The sequence below is a fragment of the Hyperolius riggenbachi genome, chromosome 5 (assembly GCF_040937935.1).
Source record: "Hyperolius riggenbachi isolate aHypRig1 chromosome 5, aHypRig1.pri, whole genome shotgun sequence".
Classification (NCBI taxonomy): Eukaryota; Metazoa; Chordata; class Amphibia; order Anura; family Hyperoliidae; genus Hyperolius; species Hyperolius riggenbachi.
In genome coordinates this window covers 17,755,340-17,772,201 of record NC_090650.1, presented here as the reverse complement: position 1 = coordinate 17,772,201, position 16,862 = coordinate 17,755,340, and the positions used below count along the sequence as shown (strand labels likewise).

General features: G+C 45.0%; 1 protein-coding gene across 2 annotated transcripts in view; it reads right to left on the bottom strand.

The window, feature by feature from the left end:
* The window catches only part of ADCYAP1R1 (ADCYAP receptor type I), a 312,660-nt gene that overhangs the window by 40,514 nt on the left and 255,284 nt on the right, over positions 1–16,862 (bottom strand). For both annotated transcript variants that reach the window (XM_068238512.1, XM_068238513.1), the window contains 3 exons: positions 16,310–16,407; positions 8,494–8,626; positions 4,448–4,601 (listed from right to left, as the gene is read on the bottom strand). In XM_068238512.1, the coding sequence (XP_068094613.1) occupies positions 4,448–4,601; positions 8,494–8,626; positions 16,310–16,407 (385 nt within the window). The remainder of the gene's footprint in view (positions 1–4,447; positions 4,602–8,493; positions 8,627–16,309; positions 16,408–16,862) is intronic.

Here is a 16,862-nt window from a genome sequence, read left to right as displayed (position 1 = left end):
GGTGGGTTCACAGAACAGGTATGCAGTGGCAGGATCACTGAACAGGTATACAGTGGTGGGTGGGTTCACAGAACAGGTATGCAGTGGCAGGATCACTGAACAGGTATGCAGTGGTGGGTGGGTTCACAGAACAGGTATGCAGTGGCAGGATCACTGAACAGGTATGCAGCCAGGAAAAGCTAAGCCTAACTAATCTTTCCCTATGAGAGACAGACAACAGCTCGCCCTACTCTCTCTAATGCAGGCACAGGAGTGGCCGTAATGGCCGCCGCTGCCTGCCTTATATAAGGGGGGTGGGGCTCCAGGGGCTAGTGTAGCCTAATTGGCTACACTGGGCCTGCTGACTGTGATGTAGAGGGTCAAAGTTGACCCTCATAGTGCATTGTGGGGCGAACCGAACTTCCGGAAACGTTCGCCTGCGGGACGCGAACGCGAACCACCGAAGTTCGCCGGGAACCGTTCGCCGGCGAACCGTTCGGCCCATCTCTACTGGACTGTTGCTCAGTGGTCCAAAGTACTTTTTTCGGATGAAAGCAACTTTTGCATGTCATTCGAATATCAAGGTGCCAGAGTCTGGAGGAAGACTGGGGAGAGGGAAATGCCAAAATGCCTGAAGTCCAGTGTCAAGTACCCACAGTGAGTGATGGTCTGGGGTGCCATGTCAGCTGCTGGTGTTGGTCCACCGTGTTTTATCAAGGGCACGGTCAATGCAGCTAGCTATCAGGAGATTTTGGAGCACTTCATGCTTCCATCTGCTGAAAAGCTTTATGGAGATGAAGATTTCATTTTTCTGCATGACCTGGCACCTGCTCACAGTGCCAAAACCACTGGTAAATGGTGTACTGACCATGGTATTACTGTGCTCAATTGGCCTGCCAACTCTCCTGACCTGAACTCCATAGAGAATGTGTGGGATATTGTGAAGAGAGAGTTGAGAGACGCAAGACCCAACACTCTGGATGAGCTTAAGGCCGCTATCGAAGCATCCAGGGCCTCCATAACACCTGAGCAGTGCCACAGGCTGATTGCCTCCATGCCACACCGCATTGAAGCAGTCATTTCTGCAAAAGGATTCCCGACCAAGTATTGAGTGCATAACTGAACATAATTATTTGAAGGTTGCCTTTTTTGTTTTAAAAACACTTTTCTTCTATTGGTCAGATGAAATATGCTAATTTTTTGAGATAGGAAATTTGGGTTTTCATGAGCTTTATGCCAAAATCATCAATATTAAAACAATAAAAGGCTTGAACTACTTCAGTTGTGTGTATTTGAATCTAAAATATATGAAAGTCTAATGTTTAACAGTACATTACAGAAAATAATGAACTTTATCACAATATGCTAATTTTTTGAGAAGATCCTGTACATTATCTCACTCAGCATATTACATTATGCTTCACACGCACTCTATAAATATTCAGAGCTGAGGCGTATCGCTGCGAAGAAGTCGGTAAGCAATAATTCATGAAAGAACATCGCTAACAGCCGCTGTCACTCCGTACCTGGAATTCAAAGACGCGACGAAAAACCCTCGCGAGTCGTCCGATGACAAAAGCTCTGAGGGCATAAAAAAAAAATAGAAAAAAGTTCTTGAAAATCCAGGGCAACTGAAGTGCGCGCGTCAGCGGTTTCTTTGAAGTGCAAAAGAGCGCAGAGCAGCGGAGAGATCTCCGGAAGAAATTGACCATGGCGGAACAAGCGCTTTTGATACCGGGCTTGTAATTAAAATGCAAATTTATGTCACACAGCGCTGCGCACACACGAATGTTCACTCTGCTAAATGAATTATTAAAACACTTCTCAACTTGAAAATACTTCAGCGCATGCTGGAGAGCCAGGTATCCGCGCTTGTGTCTATTACACTCGAGGCTGGTAAGAAGCTGAGAATGCATGCCCTAGTTCAGGCACAGTTTGCCTTATTTTAATATGCGTTTCATACTTAATTATTTAAAAATAATTAGGCATTAAAAAATACAAAAAAAAAACATTTAAAGGATACCAAAGCTCAAAAAGGTTGCAGAACACTCTTCCTCAGGCCGTAACTCAACTAGAAGCCCCCCGGGATCCTTTTCCGGTCAGAGTTGGCAGCTCTTCAGTCTGCACAGCAGCGTGACCCCCACTCTGAACACAGGAGATCGGCGTGTCCCTGCCTGCTGGCGTGTGTATAGGGGAGGTTCCTGTATCCGCACGCTAGCAGGCAGGGGCACACCGCTCTCCTGTGTTCAGTGCGGGGGTCATGCTGCTGTGCAGACTGAAAAACTGCCGCAGCCTACTGAGCCGGAGAGTGCACCGGCCAGCGGGAATGCAAGCTCTGTGACCTGTGACCATAGGAGGTAAGGGAGGGGGCAACAGGGAGGTGGATCTTGGTCAATGGAAAACTCCTCCTGACACACGCGGTTCAGACAGCGTCATGGGCAGCCCGGTGCTGAGAAGATGTCATATTTACTGCTTGTTTGATTAGCCAAATCTTCTTGGAACTGCAGCAGAACTTATTCTCTCTTAAGGTGCCCATACATACACTCGATTTCCTGCTGATAGATAGCAGATTTGATCACTGTGATTGAATCTGCAGTGAAATCGATTACACGGAACGATGGACCGATTTCCATCGAAAATCGATCGATTCCGTTGATCTGTCCAGGCGGAAAATTTCACTTGATCGCCAGCGGGTCGGAAGCATGTTGTTAGCTTTGTTCGAGTTGTTGACGACCGATGCAGCAATAATCTCACCTGTCCTGACGGCGCGAGTCCCCGGTTCCCTGCAGTCCCTTTCTCCTGCTGGCCTTCTTCATCTTCACTTCCTGTCCTGTCCTGTGACCAGCGGAAGTTCAAACAGTAGAGGGCGCTCTACTGTTTGAACTTCCCCTTCTCACAGGACGGGACAGGAAGTGAAGATGAAGAAGGCTAGCCGGAGATAAGGACAGCACAGGCCCGCGGACTCATGCCAGCGGAACAGGTAATGTATTGCTGCTGGCGGGGGAAAGCAGGGGCGGAGAGCCAGGTGACAGTGGCGGCTCTACAGATTGTGAATCGATTTTATGCTGAAATAGATTCAAAATCTGTGTGCAGTATATGGGCAGCCAATAGATTGATCAGAGAGGGATCTATCGGTTGGTCGATCTGGTGGCAATCGACCAGTGTATGGCTGCCTTTACTTTAGATTCAGCTGCTGGACTTGTCTGTGACGTGGGACATGACAGATGCCTTATAACTAGAGAGGTCATAAAATTAGAATAATTCCAGTTTACTTGTAATTTGAATGCAAATTCTATGCAGCCTAAAATTGGGCCAATTCAAAATCAACAGAGAGTGTATTCCACTGGCTCAGTTCCAGGTTGCATATGATCTGCATCACATTTGCATGAAAGTCAGAAATAATTATATCTCACTGATCATCTCTAAGGGCTGGTGCACACCAAAAAGCGCTAGCTTCATCGCAAACGCTCTGCGCTTTTTTAAGTGATTTTTCTATGCGAATCTAGGCATGTGCCTACCGATTTTCTAATCATGCCTGGCGATTTTTTTGAGCGTTTCGGTGTAGCGTTTGTTATTGTTTGTTACAGTAGAGTTGTAACTGAACAGCTTTTGTAACAAAAACACCTGGAAAATCGCTCTGATCTAACGCTTTTCGGAGCGATTTTCCACTTTCCTCTACTTAACCTCTTGCCGACCAGGGGATTTTTCACTGATCGGTGCTGCGTGGGCTCTCCAGCCCGCAGCACCGATCAGAAGTGCAGCAGGGCGATCAGACTACCCCCCATTTTTTACCCACTAGGGGGATGTCCTGCTGGGGGGGGGTCTGATCGCCGCCGGCTGCATTTGCTTAGCGGGGGGGGGGCTCTTCAAAGCCCCCCTCCGCAGCGTTCTCCGCCGTCTCTCCCGCTTCCTCCCTCTCCCTGTGAGCTGCGCAGGACGGATTTCCGTCCTGCGCATTGAAGGATAGGCTTCAGCCTATCATATGCCGGCGATCCCCGGCCAATCAGAGGCCGGGGATCGCCGATCTGCCTTACGGCGCTGCTGCGCAGCAGCGCCGTATGATGTAAACAGCGGGGATTTCTTCCCCGCCTGTTTACATTTTGCCGGCGAGCCGCGATCGGCGGCTCTCCGGCTGTTCACGGAGACACCCTCCGTGAACTGACATGGAAAGGCCGCTCGAACGAGCGGCCGTTTCCATGGTAACCCGCAGACGACCAGTTTACGCCAATCGGCGTTAGCTGGTCGTCAAGAGGTTAACATTGAGGCTGAATCACCTAAGAAATCAGTAAAAATGCTGCAGGACCCGGGTTTGTGTTTGGGAAAAAAGCTCATCGCTCTGGTGTGCTCCATCCCATTCAAATATATTAGCCAAGTGCTTTTCAAAGTGTTTTACAAAGTGCTCAGAAGCGCTCTTGGCGTGCACCAGCCCTCAGCCTGACATACATGACCTGTGCAGAAGTGAACGTACCCCACCCGATGATGGTGTACCAGTAAAAATATCGCCTCTCTGGAAAGAAGGTCTCCACCAGTAGAGTGAAGAGATAGAGTCCCTCGATGAAGAGCCAGAAGTAGTTGGACATGACGCAGTAGTGGAAAAACACCATCACCGCCTTACACTCCACCTGCCAATCACAAGAGAGGAAGCACAGAGACAAATCATACATCATGCATGCAAAAAGAGCAATGAGATTATTTTTTTCACTCATTTTATTGTATGCCACCACCAGTCATCAGTGCAATGTCATTTTCATGTAGCCAAATTCTTACATTTTGGTTCTTTACTGAACATAAAGTTGTTCAAGAAGTATTGTATTATAGTAAAATGCAGTAAATTATTCAGGCTTTTTAATGTCATTTTCCTGGTTTCATAATTACATAGTTACATAGTTATTTAGGTTGAAAAAAAGACATCGAGTTCAACCAGAAACAAAGTACACCACCAGCCTGCTCCCTCACATATCCCTGTTGATCCAAAGGAAGGCAAAAAACCCTTACAATGCATGGTCCAATTAGCCCCAAAAGGGAAAAAAATCCTTCCCGACTCCAGATGGCAATCAGATAAAATCCCTGGATCAAGAAAAAGAAAGCCCTTAAAGAGAACCCGAGGTGTGTTTAAAGAATGTTATCTGCATACAGAGGCTGGATCTGCCTATACAGCCCAGCCTCTGTTGCTATCCCAAACCCCACTAAGGTCCCCCTGCACTCTGCAATCCCTCATAAATCACAGCCGTGCTGTGAGGCTGTGTTTACATCTGTAGTGTCAGTCTCAGCTGCTCCCCCGCCTCCTGCATAGCTCCGGTCCCTGCCCCCATCCCTTCCCTCCAATCAGCAGGGAGGGAAGGGATGCAGGAGGGGACTGAAGTTCTTCAGGAGGCGGGGAGAGCAGCAGACTGACACTATAGAGATAAACACAGTCAGCTCTGACAAGCTGTTTGTCAGCAGCATGGCTGTGATTTATGAGGGATTGCAGAGTGCAGGGGGACCTTAGGGGTGTTTGGGATAGCAACAGAGGCTGGGCTGTATAGGCAGATCCAGCCTCTGTATGCAGATAATATTCTTCAAACCCACCTCGGGTTCTCTTTAAAGAGACACTGAAGCAAGACTAAATCTCGCTTCAGTGCTTATATTCAGCAGGGGCATGTGTGCCCCTGCTAAAACGCCGCTATCCCGTGGCTAAACGGGGGTCCCTTACCCCCCAAATCCCCCCCTGTAAAATCTACGACCAACTTGGTTGTAGATTTTGCTGCTGTTGAGGCAGGGCTAACGGCCGCAGCCCTGCCTCTCAGCGCCGTCTATCAGCGGCGCATCGCCGCCTCTCCCCCGCCCCTCTCAGCGCAGGAAGACAGAGAGGGGCGGGGGAGAGGCGGAGATACGCGCTGACAGACGCGCGTGAGGCAGGGCTGCGGCCATTAGCCCTGCCTCAATGCGGAAGAGATTCCCCCGCTGAGGTAAGGGACCTCCGTTCAGCCGCGGGATAGCGGCGTTTTAGCAGGGGCACACATGCCCCTGCTGAATATAAGCACTGAAGCGAGATTTATTCTCGCTTCAGTGTCTCTTTAAAGAATAGAACCTCCCACAGCAAATTTTGGAAAAATATAACAAAAATCTTTATTCAACATTAGGTATAATAATAATCACAATATTGATGATTCAGTAAAGAATTAAACCATTTAAAAAACAAACAAAGAAATGATGCAACCTGATCCCTGCTGCATATGAAACAATCACTCTAAATGCAATATATTGTATAATGACCCAATGCTGCTGTCAGATATAATACCCCACAGTAGCTTAATATTAAGCCCAGCAGGGGGAGAACCCGGATTCAGTATACAGCCTAGTGTGATGCAAAGCCAATAAACAACACCTGTGCAATAAAATCTTAAAGAAAAAACACATGAATAAATATCACAAAAAATAAAGTGCACAATAGCTATCCAGATAAACAGTATTAATAGTGATAAGAGGATGCCTGATGGAAAATTGAGGCAAAGGAGCAGCCCATAGGAAAAAGAGAGCATAAAGTGGAGTAGTGCAAAAGAAATAGGAGATACATAACCCATAAATAATAAGGTCACTCTCAGCAGCACAGCAGGGAACAAGGAATCCCCATCAGAGGACAAGATCCCACTAGTTCCACGGGCGTCACCCCGCTTTATCAAGGAGAGAGGATGTAAAGAACCCTTTCCTAAATAAATGGCTAAAACGTTTTTCCCTCCATGCGCAGATCATGTCCTCTAGTCCTTTGAGAAGTCCTAGGGACAAAAAGCTCATCCGCCAAGCTATTATATTGCCCTCTGATGTATTTATACATGTTAATTAGATCCCCTCTAAGGCGTCTTTTCTCTAGACTAAATAAACCCAGTTTATCGAATCTATCTTTCTTGGTAAGTGAGACCTTCCATCCCACGTATCAATTTTGTTGCTCGTCTCTGCACCTGCTCTGAAACTGCAATATCTTTCCTGGAATGTGGTGCCCAGAACTGAATTCCATATTCCAGATGTGGCCTTACTAGAGAGTTAAACAGAGACGAAGCACCCTCATGTATTTTATTACATTTATCGGTGGGAACATGACAGTAAACACCTTCCCTGCTTTTAGTTTCATTCTTATCTGCTTAATTAGTCTATTAGCTGCTGTGATAAGAATCCCCGCATGGCTCAGTCTAGGTTTGACCTGGAATCATTATAGCTGAGTCACTCTTCTGTGGAGTCTTTTCAAGCCCAAGCCTGCCACCTCCTGGCTCAGATTTCCTGCTTTGCATACTGAGAGCTGTGATGACAGGGGAGGGGCTGCTCCTGCTGAGAGAGAATCCCTGAAACAGACACGTGTGGCAATATGATCTGTGTGCTCTGTGTGCACTCTGTCTGCATAGATGATGATGACTGCAGTTTCATTGAGAGACACTTCCTACAGGCAGCTGCACATCATACCAAAATGAAAGCAGACAGATGAAAGGCTGCAGCAGCCTTTCTCCTATAGCCTAGATAGCAGCCTAGTCTCATATAGCTTAGACAGCACATCCAGAATAACTCATAACCCGGAAGCAGAAGGGATATGAGCCGGCGGCCATATTTGATTTTTCCTGGAGCAATAATGAATAAAAAAACCCTAAAAAAGGCACACCAGAGCGGCAAAATTATCAGGTAGAGCATTTATGTTTTACAAGCTATCGAATGATATGTTTATTTTGTGTGAAACGTTCATCTCTGGTTCCCTTTAAAGGGGAACTTCAGCCTAAACAAACATATTGTCATTAAGTAACATTAGTTATGTTAATTAAAATAGGTAATATAACCTCTTACCCACTCGGTTTTAAAAGAACAGGCAAATGTGATTTCATGGGGGCAGCCATCTTTTTGGTTGAAAAGAGGTGACAGGGAGCATGAGACACAGTTCCAACTGTCCTGTGTCCTCCTGATCACCCCTCCCAGCTGAGCACAATAGGCTTCAAATCTCGAATTTAAAAAAAAAAAAAATATTGTGCCAAAACAGCAAAAGGAGAACAACATCAGAAATACCATCATGCTTTGCACAGCATCAGGAGAAAAATGCCCAGACAGATTTCTTTGATGGGCCGGAACTTAGCTTCTGTGCAGCTAAAAATGAGGCATGGGTAAGAGAAGTTCTGATGGCGTGAAACTGTTAAAGAAACATCAAGCCTTTTCAGTGCTGAGTAGATTTTTAGTCTGCAGGTTCACTTTAAGAACTACAATTCCTAACTTTGGGCAAAGCAGGTAAAACGAGCTCAAGTCCCTCCTGGTATTTTGGGCGCTGCTATAGGTTGCTATGTAATTAGTGTCTGTTTCGGCCCCCAGTTTGGAATTTAGGCACTGGAGTTTGCCTAAAGTATAGACGAACTCCAGCTATCAGTGGGGCAATGGAGAATGTGGTGGTGGGAGCAGAATTTTGGCTCTACTTTCAATCATAAAATCAGACAAAAATGGTGGATTGGAATTGGGCAAGATATCAGCTCAGCCACCACTACGCGTGGCATTGCGGTCTTCCCTTACCGTCGAGACGTGGCAGTGGTTGCTGTCTTGCTCCGCGTACAGAACCTCATCTTTAATGAAGACGGAGATTGCTCGCAGGATGAACGAAACAAACAGATTCATGTGGATGAAGTTTCGGGTGCAGTGCAGCTTTCTGAAACACACCAAATTCCAACAGTTATAAAAATCGTTTCATTCATCATATTGTGAAATGCGGCAAATTTCACCCCTATAGGTGAACCCTGCAGAAACCCTTAAAGGAACAATATCAATTAACATTTTTTTTAACTTGGGATTGAGAGAGTTCCTGAAGTGCTGGTAAATAATGATGAATGCAATTCACTTGCTTATTTATTTTGCTTACTATATAAAATTCCTTTCACTCTGAAGTCTGTTCTAATCTGATGGCAGAGTGAGCCACGAGGGGAGGGGAAATTTACTCACAGTGCATCTGTTAACCCTGTGTGTGTAAGAGAAAGTCCTGTGTCCTGTGTCTCTGACTGAACTGTCTGAAGAGAGCAGAGGAAATGTAAACATTTGTGATTGTCTGTGACACCACAGCTTTTCATACTTTTTTTTGGCTTTTAGAGAAAAATACTCTGTAGTCTAATTTGCAAAAAAAAAAAAATCCAACAACACTGGCTGTGCATTGAAGCGGACACCCCTTTTGCGAACGATTTGTCCCAATAGAGCTAAATCCTACACACAATGAGTTGAAGCTTTTGCCTCTGATATTTAACATGAAAAGTAGGAAAATGTTTACACAGCTACTTATTATTTGTACATTGTCATTTTAAAACACTTGGTTTGATAATGTTCCTTTAACAAACGAGTTCAGGCAAGATTTTTTTAGATGTATTTAACTAAATACTTGGAAAGTAAACATTAAAAAAGTGACGCTCAGACCCTTTGGCTGTAACTTCAAGCAGGGATGTATCTAGGCAATATAGCTCTTATAGCAAACACTGAAATTATGCCCCCCCCCCCCAACCCCCAACACCTCCAATACTAATAGGTAGCCAGATGTGTCCCCCCGCATTATGTAACCAGAGGTGACCCCAAAATTTTGACAGAGGTGTTCCTCCAGTATACATATCTAGAGGTGCCCAGTATAAGTAGCCCCCCTCCCTTAGTGTTGGTAGTGAGAGGTGTCCCCAGCCCCCTCCCCTTTCTCCTTCAGCTCCACTTAGTATGAGTAGCCCCCCTCAATCCCCCATTACGGCACTGCATTGGCATCAGTGGGTTCTCCTTTACTCACAGCCCTCAGATCATCAGCAACCAAAGAGAGAGAATGTACATTACCATCATGGCATACTTCACATGCAGGAAGTGACCACTGATGTCACTTCCACATATGAAGTGCTCCATGTCCACGGTGACTGTGCGTTCTCTCTCTCTCTCTCTTCGATCGCCGCTGATCTGAAGTCTGATTGACAGGGAAGCACAGTGGCAAACGTGGTGGCGCACCATGTGGGCAGGCATGGAACCCATATTGCTATGCCGCCTATGGCAAGACCCATGCCTGCACCCATCTAGATACACCACTGATTGCAAGGCACTGCTGTGAGATTGACCTGAAGAAACAGCTAGGATCCCGTGCAACATGTCTTTTTTAGTGCTTAAATAAACTTCCTTCCAGTAAACACTGGCCTAGTTCTCCAGGAGAGGTAGGACCAACACTACCTATCGTTTCATAAAGGGGTTCTGTGGAGGGTCAAAAATAAAAAAAACTGAAACTTACCTGGGACTTCTATCACCCCCTGCAGCTGTCATGTCCCGCACCGTCCTCCTATGATCATCCGTTCCCCGCCACCGGTCCCGGACCAAATTATTCATCTAACTAGACTGCAGCTGTGCGGCTGCGCTCGTGCTCGCTCCCGCTCACATCTCCGGGAGCTTACTGCAGTAAGCTCCCGGAGACGCAAGCGGGAATGAGCATTATCCGTCTACTGTAGTTATATGAATAATTAGACCAGACCGGCGGCGGTTAACGGAGCATTGTAGGAGGACGGCACAGGACATGACAGCTCCAGGGGGCTGATAGAAGCCCCAGATAAAAGTCAGGTTTTTTTTTTATAGCCTCCACACAACCCCTTTAAATTATTTTTAACAATTGTATTTTATACATACTGGCCAGTGGGCACCTCCTAAAGTGCTTTGTTTAGAAACACATTTTTTTTTCTTTTTGTGCAGCGATTAAAATTAAAAAGGAAATACCTGTTGCTTAGAGGCGGCCAATGAGGTCCTAATACTTCCAGCTTGCATGCAATTCGATAAATACGCTCGGTTGTCTCAAAAAATAGAAAGCTTTTTTTTTTTAGTCTTCCTGGTTTATTTCTTACATTTTTTTTTAGATTTTATCAAGAATTGTATGGTGTGTGGTGGATTGTGAAATTTAATTCAATCAGAAAAAAATGTATGTTACTATTCAGTACATTTTTATCTCAATTTTTCTAACCAACCAATTGCGGCAATCTTGAAAATACGTGTGTGGTACCGCAATGATTCTGATCGGAACTCCCGATCAATCATAAAATTGGATTGGAATGCTCAAATAAAAAAAAATGTATGGTGTATGTATACCACCTTTAGGCTGGTCGCCCACTTCAAGCAGTGTTTGGTGTTCCCGGAGTGTTATCCCACGATTCTGGTGCAACAGTGATTTTACCCTAACTGGCGTTAATGCAATCGGTCCGGGGAAATTGCAAAAATGCTGCAGGCGGCACTTATGTGAACTGCCGGCGCTTTTGCGATCGTAACACTGTGGGCTCACTCCCATAGCCTTTCAGCAGTGAAGCACTTTTAGGAATCGCTGGGATTCTTAGAAAACATAATCGCTACTGAAAGTGCTCTAGGGCACTAAGTAAGAACAGAATGGCCTCAATTCTGGTAGTTATGTGAAGTAATAAAAATGTTGTAGGTAAAATACCTCCTGTGGTATTTTCTATTTTCCTCTTTTTTTTAGCAATTCTGAAAGATTTTTCTCCATTTTTGAACACGAGGTAAAACATGAGGTAAAACATCAGGTAAGCATGCAGTAAATAAATAATAGTAGTCTTTAATTGTCTTCCATAAGTTAGGATAGTCTTTGGAAGTTTTTATTTTTTTGTTTTGAGGGGGGAAGGTGTATTTGATTATGTTTATCTGGCCCCCCCTCTAACCGTACTGACCCACTTAAAGAGACTCCGTAACAAAAATTGCATCCTTTTTTTTATCATCCTACAAGTTCAAAAAGCTATTCTAATGTGTTCTGGCTTACTGCAGCACTTTCTGCTATCACAGTCTCTGTAATAAATCAATGTATCTTTCCCCTGTCAGACTTGTCAGCCTGTGTCTGGAAGGCTGCCAAGTTCTTCAGTGTTGTGGTTCTGCTATGAACTCCCCCTTCCAAGCCCCTCTATGCACACTGCCTGTGTGTTATTTAGATTAGAGCAGCTTCTCTATTCTCTCTTATCTTTTACAAGCTGGATAAATCGTCCTCTGAGCTGGCTGGGCTTTCACATACTGAAGAATTACAGACAAGGGCAAAGCTGTTTGCAGGAAGAAACAAGCAGCCTGAAACTTCAGTGCATGAGAGATGCAGGGGGAAAGAAACACACAAATGATCTATTGAGATTCAAAAGGAAGGCTGTATACAGCCTGCTTGTGTATGGATGTATTTTCTATGTGTGGACATACTGTACATCAACCTACTTCCTGTTTTGGTGGCCATTTTGTTTGTTTATAAACAAACTTTTTAAAACTGTTTTTAACCACTTTTAATGCGGCGAGGAGCGGCGAAATTGTGTCAGAGGGTAATAGGAGATGTCCCCTAACGCACCGGTATGTTTACTTTTGTGCGATTTTAACAATACAGATTCTCTTTAAATTGGTAATGAATGCGGCAGCCAGACTGATACATTCTTCTCACCGCAGCGCCTCTACAACTCCGCTCTGTAAAGCACTACACTGGCTCCCCATCAGCTTTAGGATCAATTTCAAAATCCTGTGCTTGGCCTACAAATCAGTGCACAAGACCTGCCCGACCTATATCTCTGATCTGGTCCACAGGCACATACCAACCCGCCCTCTCCGATCCTCCAATGACCTGCGCCTAGTCGCACCACGCATAACTCACTCCCATACACGATTGCAGGAGTTCACCAGGGCTGCCCCTACTCTCTGGAACTTTCTCCCACCAGCCGTCAGACTCGCCCCCACCCAGGGCCGGATTTGTACTTTCCAGTGCCCTAGGCCTGCTGTCATCTACCGCCCCTCCCCCCCGCCTCCACCACTACCAAAAAACATTCTGACCAACACTGACTATCGATCATTGGTTTGAATGGGCTCATTTCAGTAGTGCTGCTCTGCCTCCCATTCAGCCAAGAATCAGAGGATGCTCTGTCTGCTCAATAATTCCTGCAATTTGTGCTCCTGTGCACAGCAGCTAATAGTGTTCTGGGAATGCATACTTGAGAAATGACGCTGATATATGTACTTGTCAAGAATGCATAACACTATACTGGCGTTGGTTGCTGTGCACATCTGGGCAGGAGCAGAAAACTTGCGCAAGTCGCAAGTGGCCAGAGCATGCGCTGCTTCTTTGTCCTCTGTGAGACTGGCTGCAGTCAGCGCCACAAACAGGTGACAGGGAGCGTGAGTGGCCAGAGCATGCGCTGCTTCTTTGTCCTCTGTGCGACTGGCTGCAGTCATAGCCACAAACAGGTGACAGGACAGCTCAACGGAGAGAAACAGAGAACAGGTAAGTAGCAAACATCCTGTCAATACCCACTTTGGATGTTTGGTTGTAATTAGAGCGGACCTGAACTCAGAACTTCCTCTCTGCTTCAAAAGATACACAATAACATAATAACCTTTAAAAAAAACATTTCTTTGTTACAGCTGATACAAATCCTGCAATAAATCGGCAGTGTCTACTTCCTGCTTTCATGGAAGCAGACATATTGTTAACATCCTGTGCTTTGAAATTAGCTTAGATGTTGTGGCAGTCAGGGGACACAGGAGAGATCAAATTACAACGTCAGATTAGACACAGATGAGGGGGAATTACACAGGCTCTCTAAAAAAAATACAAGGTAGATTTTTCTATGTTTTCCTTCTGTCCTGTGCAAGAGTTCAGCTCCACTTTAAAGCATCTGAATGATATTTATTTATATTTGAAAAATCTATGTATCTCTTTTGAATGTTGAAAGTACATATGGTGGTTTGCTCTAACATATTGACAGTATACAGGAACAAAGTCTTAAGAAGGCTTATTCACAGAAAGATTACTTTTTTTCTTTTAAGCCAATAAATGGTATCATCCTCATTCAAAACTCTCTGCTTTCGCTGTGGCTAAAATGGTACAATGCTTTACTGCTACAGGAAAGGAGAAGGATGCCAAACTATACAGACTAGCATAGAGGTAGTAACAGCTCAGGTGACAGTGACAGTTTAGCAATGAAAGTAAAGCAAACAGCATTTGTATTCCTCTCATAGATGGTAGGAACAGAAAATGAGTCAGGAAAGAGTTAACTGAGACCACTGCTGGCTAGGAAGAAAAAAAAACCCTAAAGCCATAAATTTAAGTAGACTAGAGATAAGAAAGTGTAATTTACAGCTGCTGGGGTCAGTGTCAGTCACAGCTGTAAAGGAGAAAGTGAAGAAATTAGCAGGGTTCACTGATGTCTTTGAATGCCTGCATTAAAACTCAGCGGAACTTAGTTCTATCTGCTTTGTAATGTAAATCCCTGGTATTTCTCACATCAACTTGTATGATCATGATAAGAGGAATTGATCATCAGATGAGGTGACAGCAGATGTTGATTGAGAGAGAGACTTGCTGGAATTGGGGAACTCTGGAATTCAGCTATTAGTGCAGAGCAGGGCGCTGGCTGGCTGCACTGCGGGACCAGAAGAGGTGATTAATTTTGACATATGACCTCTTCTCTCTCCAAGTCATGCCGCCCCTCTTATCTTATCTGATTTTATCGCCCTAGGCCGTGGCCTTTGTGGCCTTTCCAGAAATCCGGCCCTGCCCCCACCTTTAATACCTTCAAACAAGGTCTCAAGACTCACCTCTTCACGCTCGCTTACCCCCCTACACCAGCACCATAATATGTTCTGTTAGACCCCCTCTCAAAAGACGCACCTATTGTCTCCATCCCACCCTTTAGATTGTAAGCCTCTGGCAGGGCCCTCCTCCCTAATGTATCCAGCTTCATTATGCAATCTTACTCACCGCTCTTGTAGACTCGAACAGTCTCTATCTTGACCTATGACACTGTATTGTTATCAAATCATTTGCATGATCTTGTTTTGTTGTGAGTTTCCGTATGATCTACCTGAATGTTAACCCATTTATCTATTGTGCAGCGCTGCGTAATATGTTGGCGCTTTATAAATACAATTATTAATAATAATAATAATAATATGTAGCAACCTATGAAAAGTATATTTATAGGCATCCTTTATTAAAAAAAATCCAGTATATATTTGGAGTTTTATTTCTACTATTCTTTTTAATTACACAGCCTGAATAGGAGCGACACTAAAACTGCAAAATGCATACAAATTGACTTTACCTCCAGGTACAGCCATGGTCTTAAAGTGAACCTCTAGACTAAAAATCGACTCAGCAGCACTGAAAAGGCCTGGTGTTTCTTTAACAGTTTCACAACATCAGAACTTTGTTTCTCTTATACAAGCCTCATTTTTAGCTGCACAGAAGAAAACTGCCCGGGCAGTTTTCCCCTTATGCTGTGCAAAGCATGATGGGATTTCTGATGTTGTTGTTCTCGTTCTGCTGTTTTGGTGCAATTTTTTTTTTTTTTACATTTTGAATTTGACATTTGAAGCCTAGCGCATGCAGCTGGGAGGGGTGATCAGGACACAGGATAGTTGGAACTGTGTCTCCTGCTCCTTGTCACCTCCTTTCAATCAAAAAGATGGCTGCCCCCATGACAAAGATGGCAGCCCCCATGAATCACAAACATTTGCCTGTTCTTTTAAAACAGGGTGGGTAAGAGATTATATTACCTATCTATTCTAATTAACATAACTCATGTAACTTAATGACAGTATGTTTGTTTAGGCTGAAGTTCCCCTTTAACCCTCCTGGTGGTCTATTAAAAACCGCCAGGGAGTAGCGCAGCAGTCTTTTTTTTTTTTTTTCTTAAATCATGTAGCGAGCCCGGGGCTTGCTACATGATAGCCGCTGTGCAGCGGCATCCCCCCGCCCTCTTCGATCGCCTCCGGCGATCTCCGATCAGGAAATCCCGTTCAAACAACGGGACTTCCTGGAGGGCTTTCCCCGTCGCCATGGCGACGAGCGCGACGACGTCATTGGGAGTCCCGATCCACCCCTCAGCGCTGCCTGGCACTGATTGGCCAGGCAGGGCACGGGGCCTGGGGGGGGCGCGGCGGATAGCGGCGATCAAGCGCGGAGCGGCGGTGATCGGTGTGCTCACGCAGCTAGCAAAGTGCTAGCTGCGTGCAGCAAAAAAAGAATTATGCAAATCGGCCCACCTCGGGGGTTACCGCCAGGAAGGTTAAACTGATCGGTAAATTATGTGCTAATATGCTCCCTAATTTCCATGAGAATAGCTATTTTTAGTAAAATGAATGCAAATTACCTCATAAATTTCCTTATAATTTACCTCATGAGGTAAAACATGACTAAAACCTACCAGATTTGCTGTATGTCATTACCCCATGAGGAAAATTACCTCACATGAGGTAATTTCTTTGATAACCCTACCCTTACCAGAATTGAGGTCAATGTGGGCACACTGTTGTATTGCTGTCCAATAAGAGGCCTACCTAGAGAGGAGCCAATAGAATGCTCTGAGAAGCTTACCTGAAGCGGCAGAGGATGACCATGGCGGTAGTCAGCGCCACCAGCGACGTGCTGTATCCAACTGTGTACAATGCTTTCACTGACATGAAGTAGGTGTCCTGCAGAAAGAGAGGCATGGCAAGTTTTAACTTCAGGTACCAGTCCAAACATAGATTTTGTTTATATCCATTTAAAGGACACCTATCATGAAAAATTATGACATTTAAAATACTATATATACAAAATATAGTATATACATATAAAATGTATTTCTCCCAGAGCAAAATCCACAAATTACCTTAAATTACCTTTTTCCTATGTTGCTGTCACTTACAGTAGGCAGCAAAAACACACCTGACAGGTTTTGGACTAGTCCATCTCCTCATGGGGGATTCTCAGAATTTCCTTAAGGGCCCGTTTCCACTATCGCGAATCCGCATGCGGGCAACGCATGCAGATTCGCACAGCCGATGGAAGTGGATGGGCCTGTTTCCACTTGTCAGTTTTGCCGTGCGTTTTTCTGTGCAGGATTTTTCTGCATGGCACAGCTCTCAGAATTCGCCTGCATGTGGAA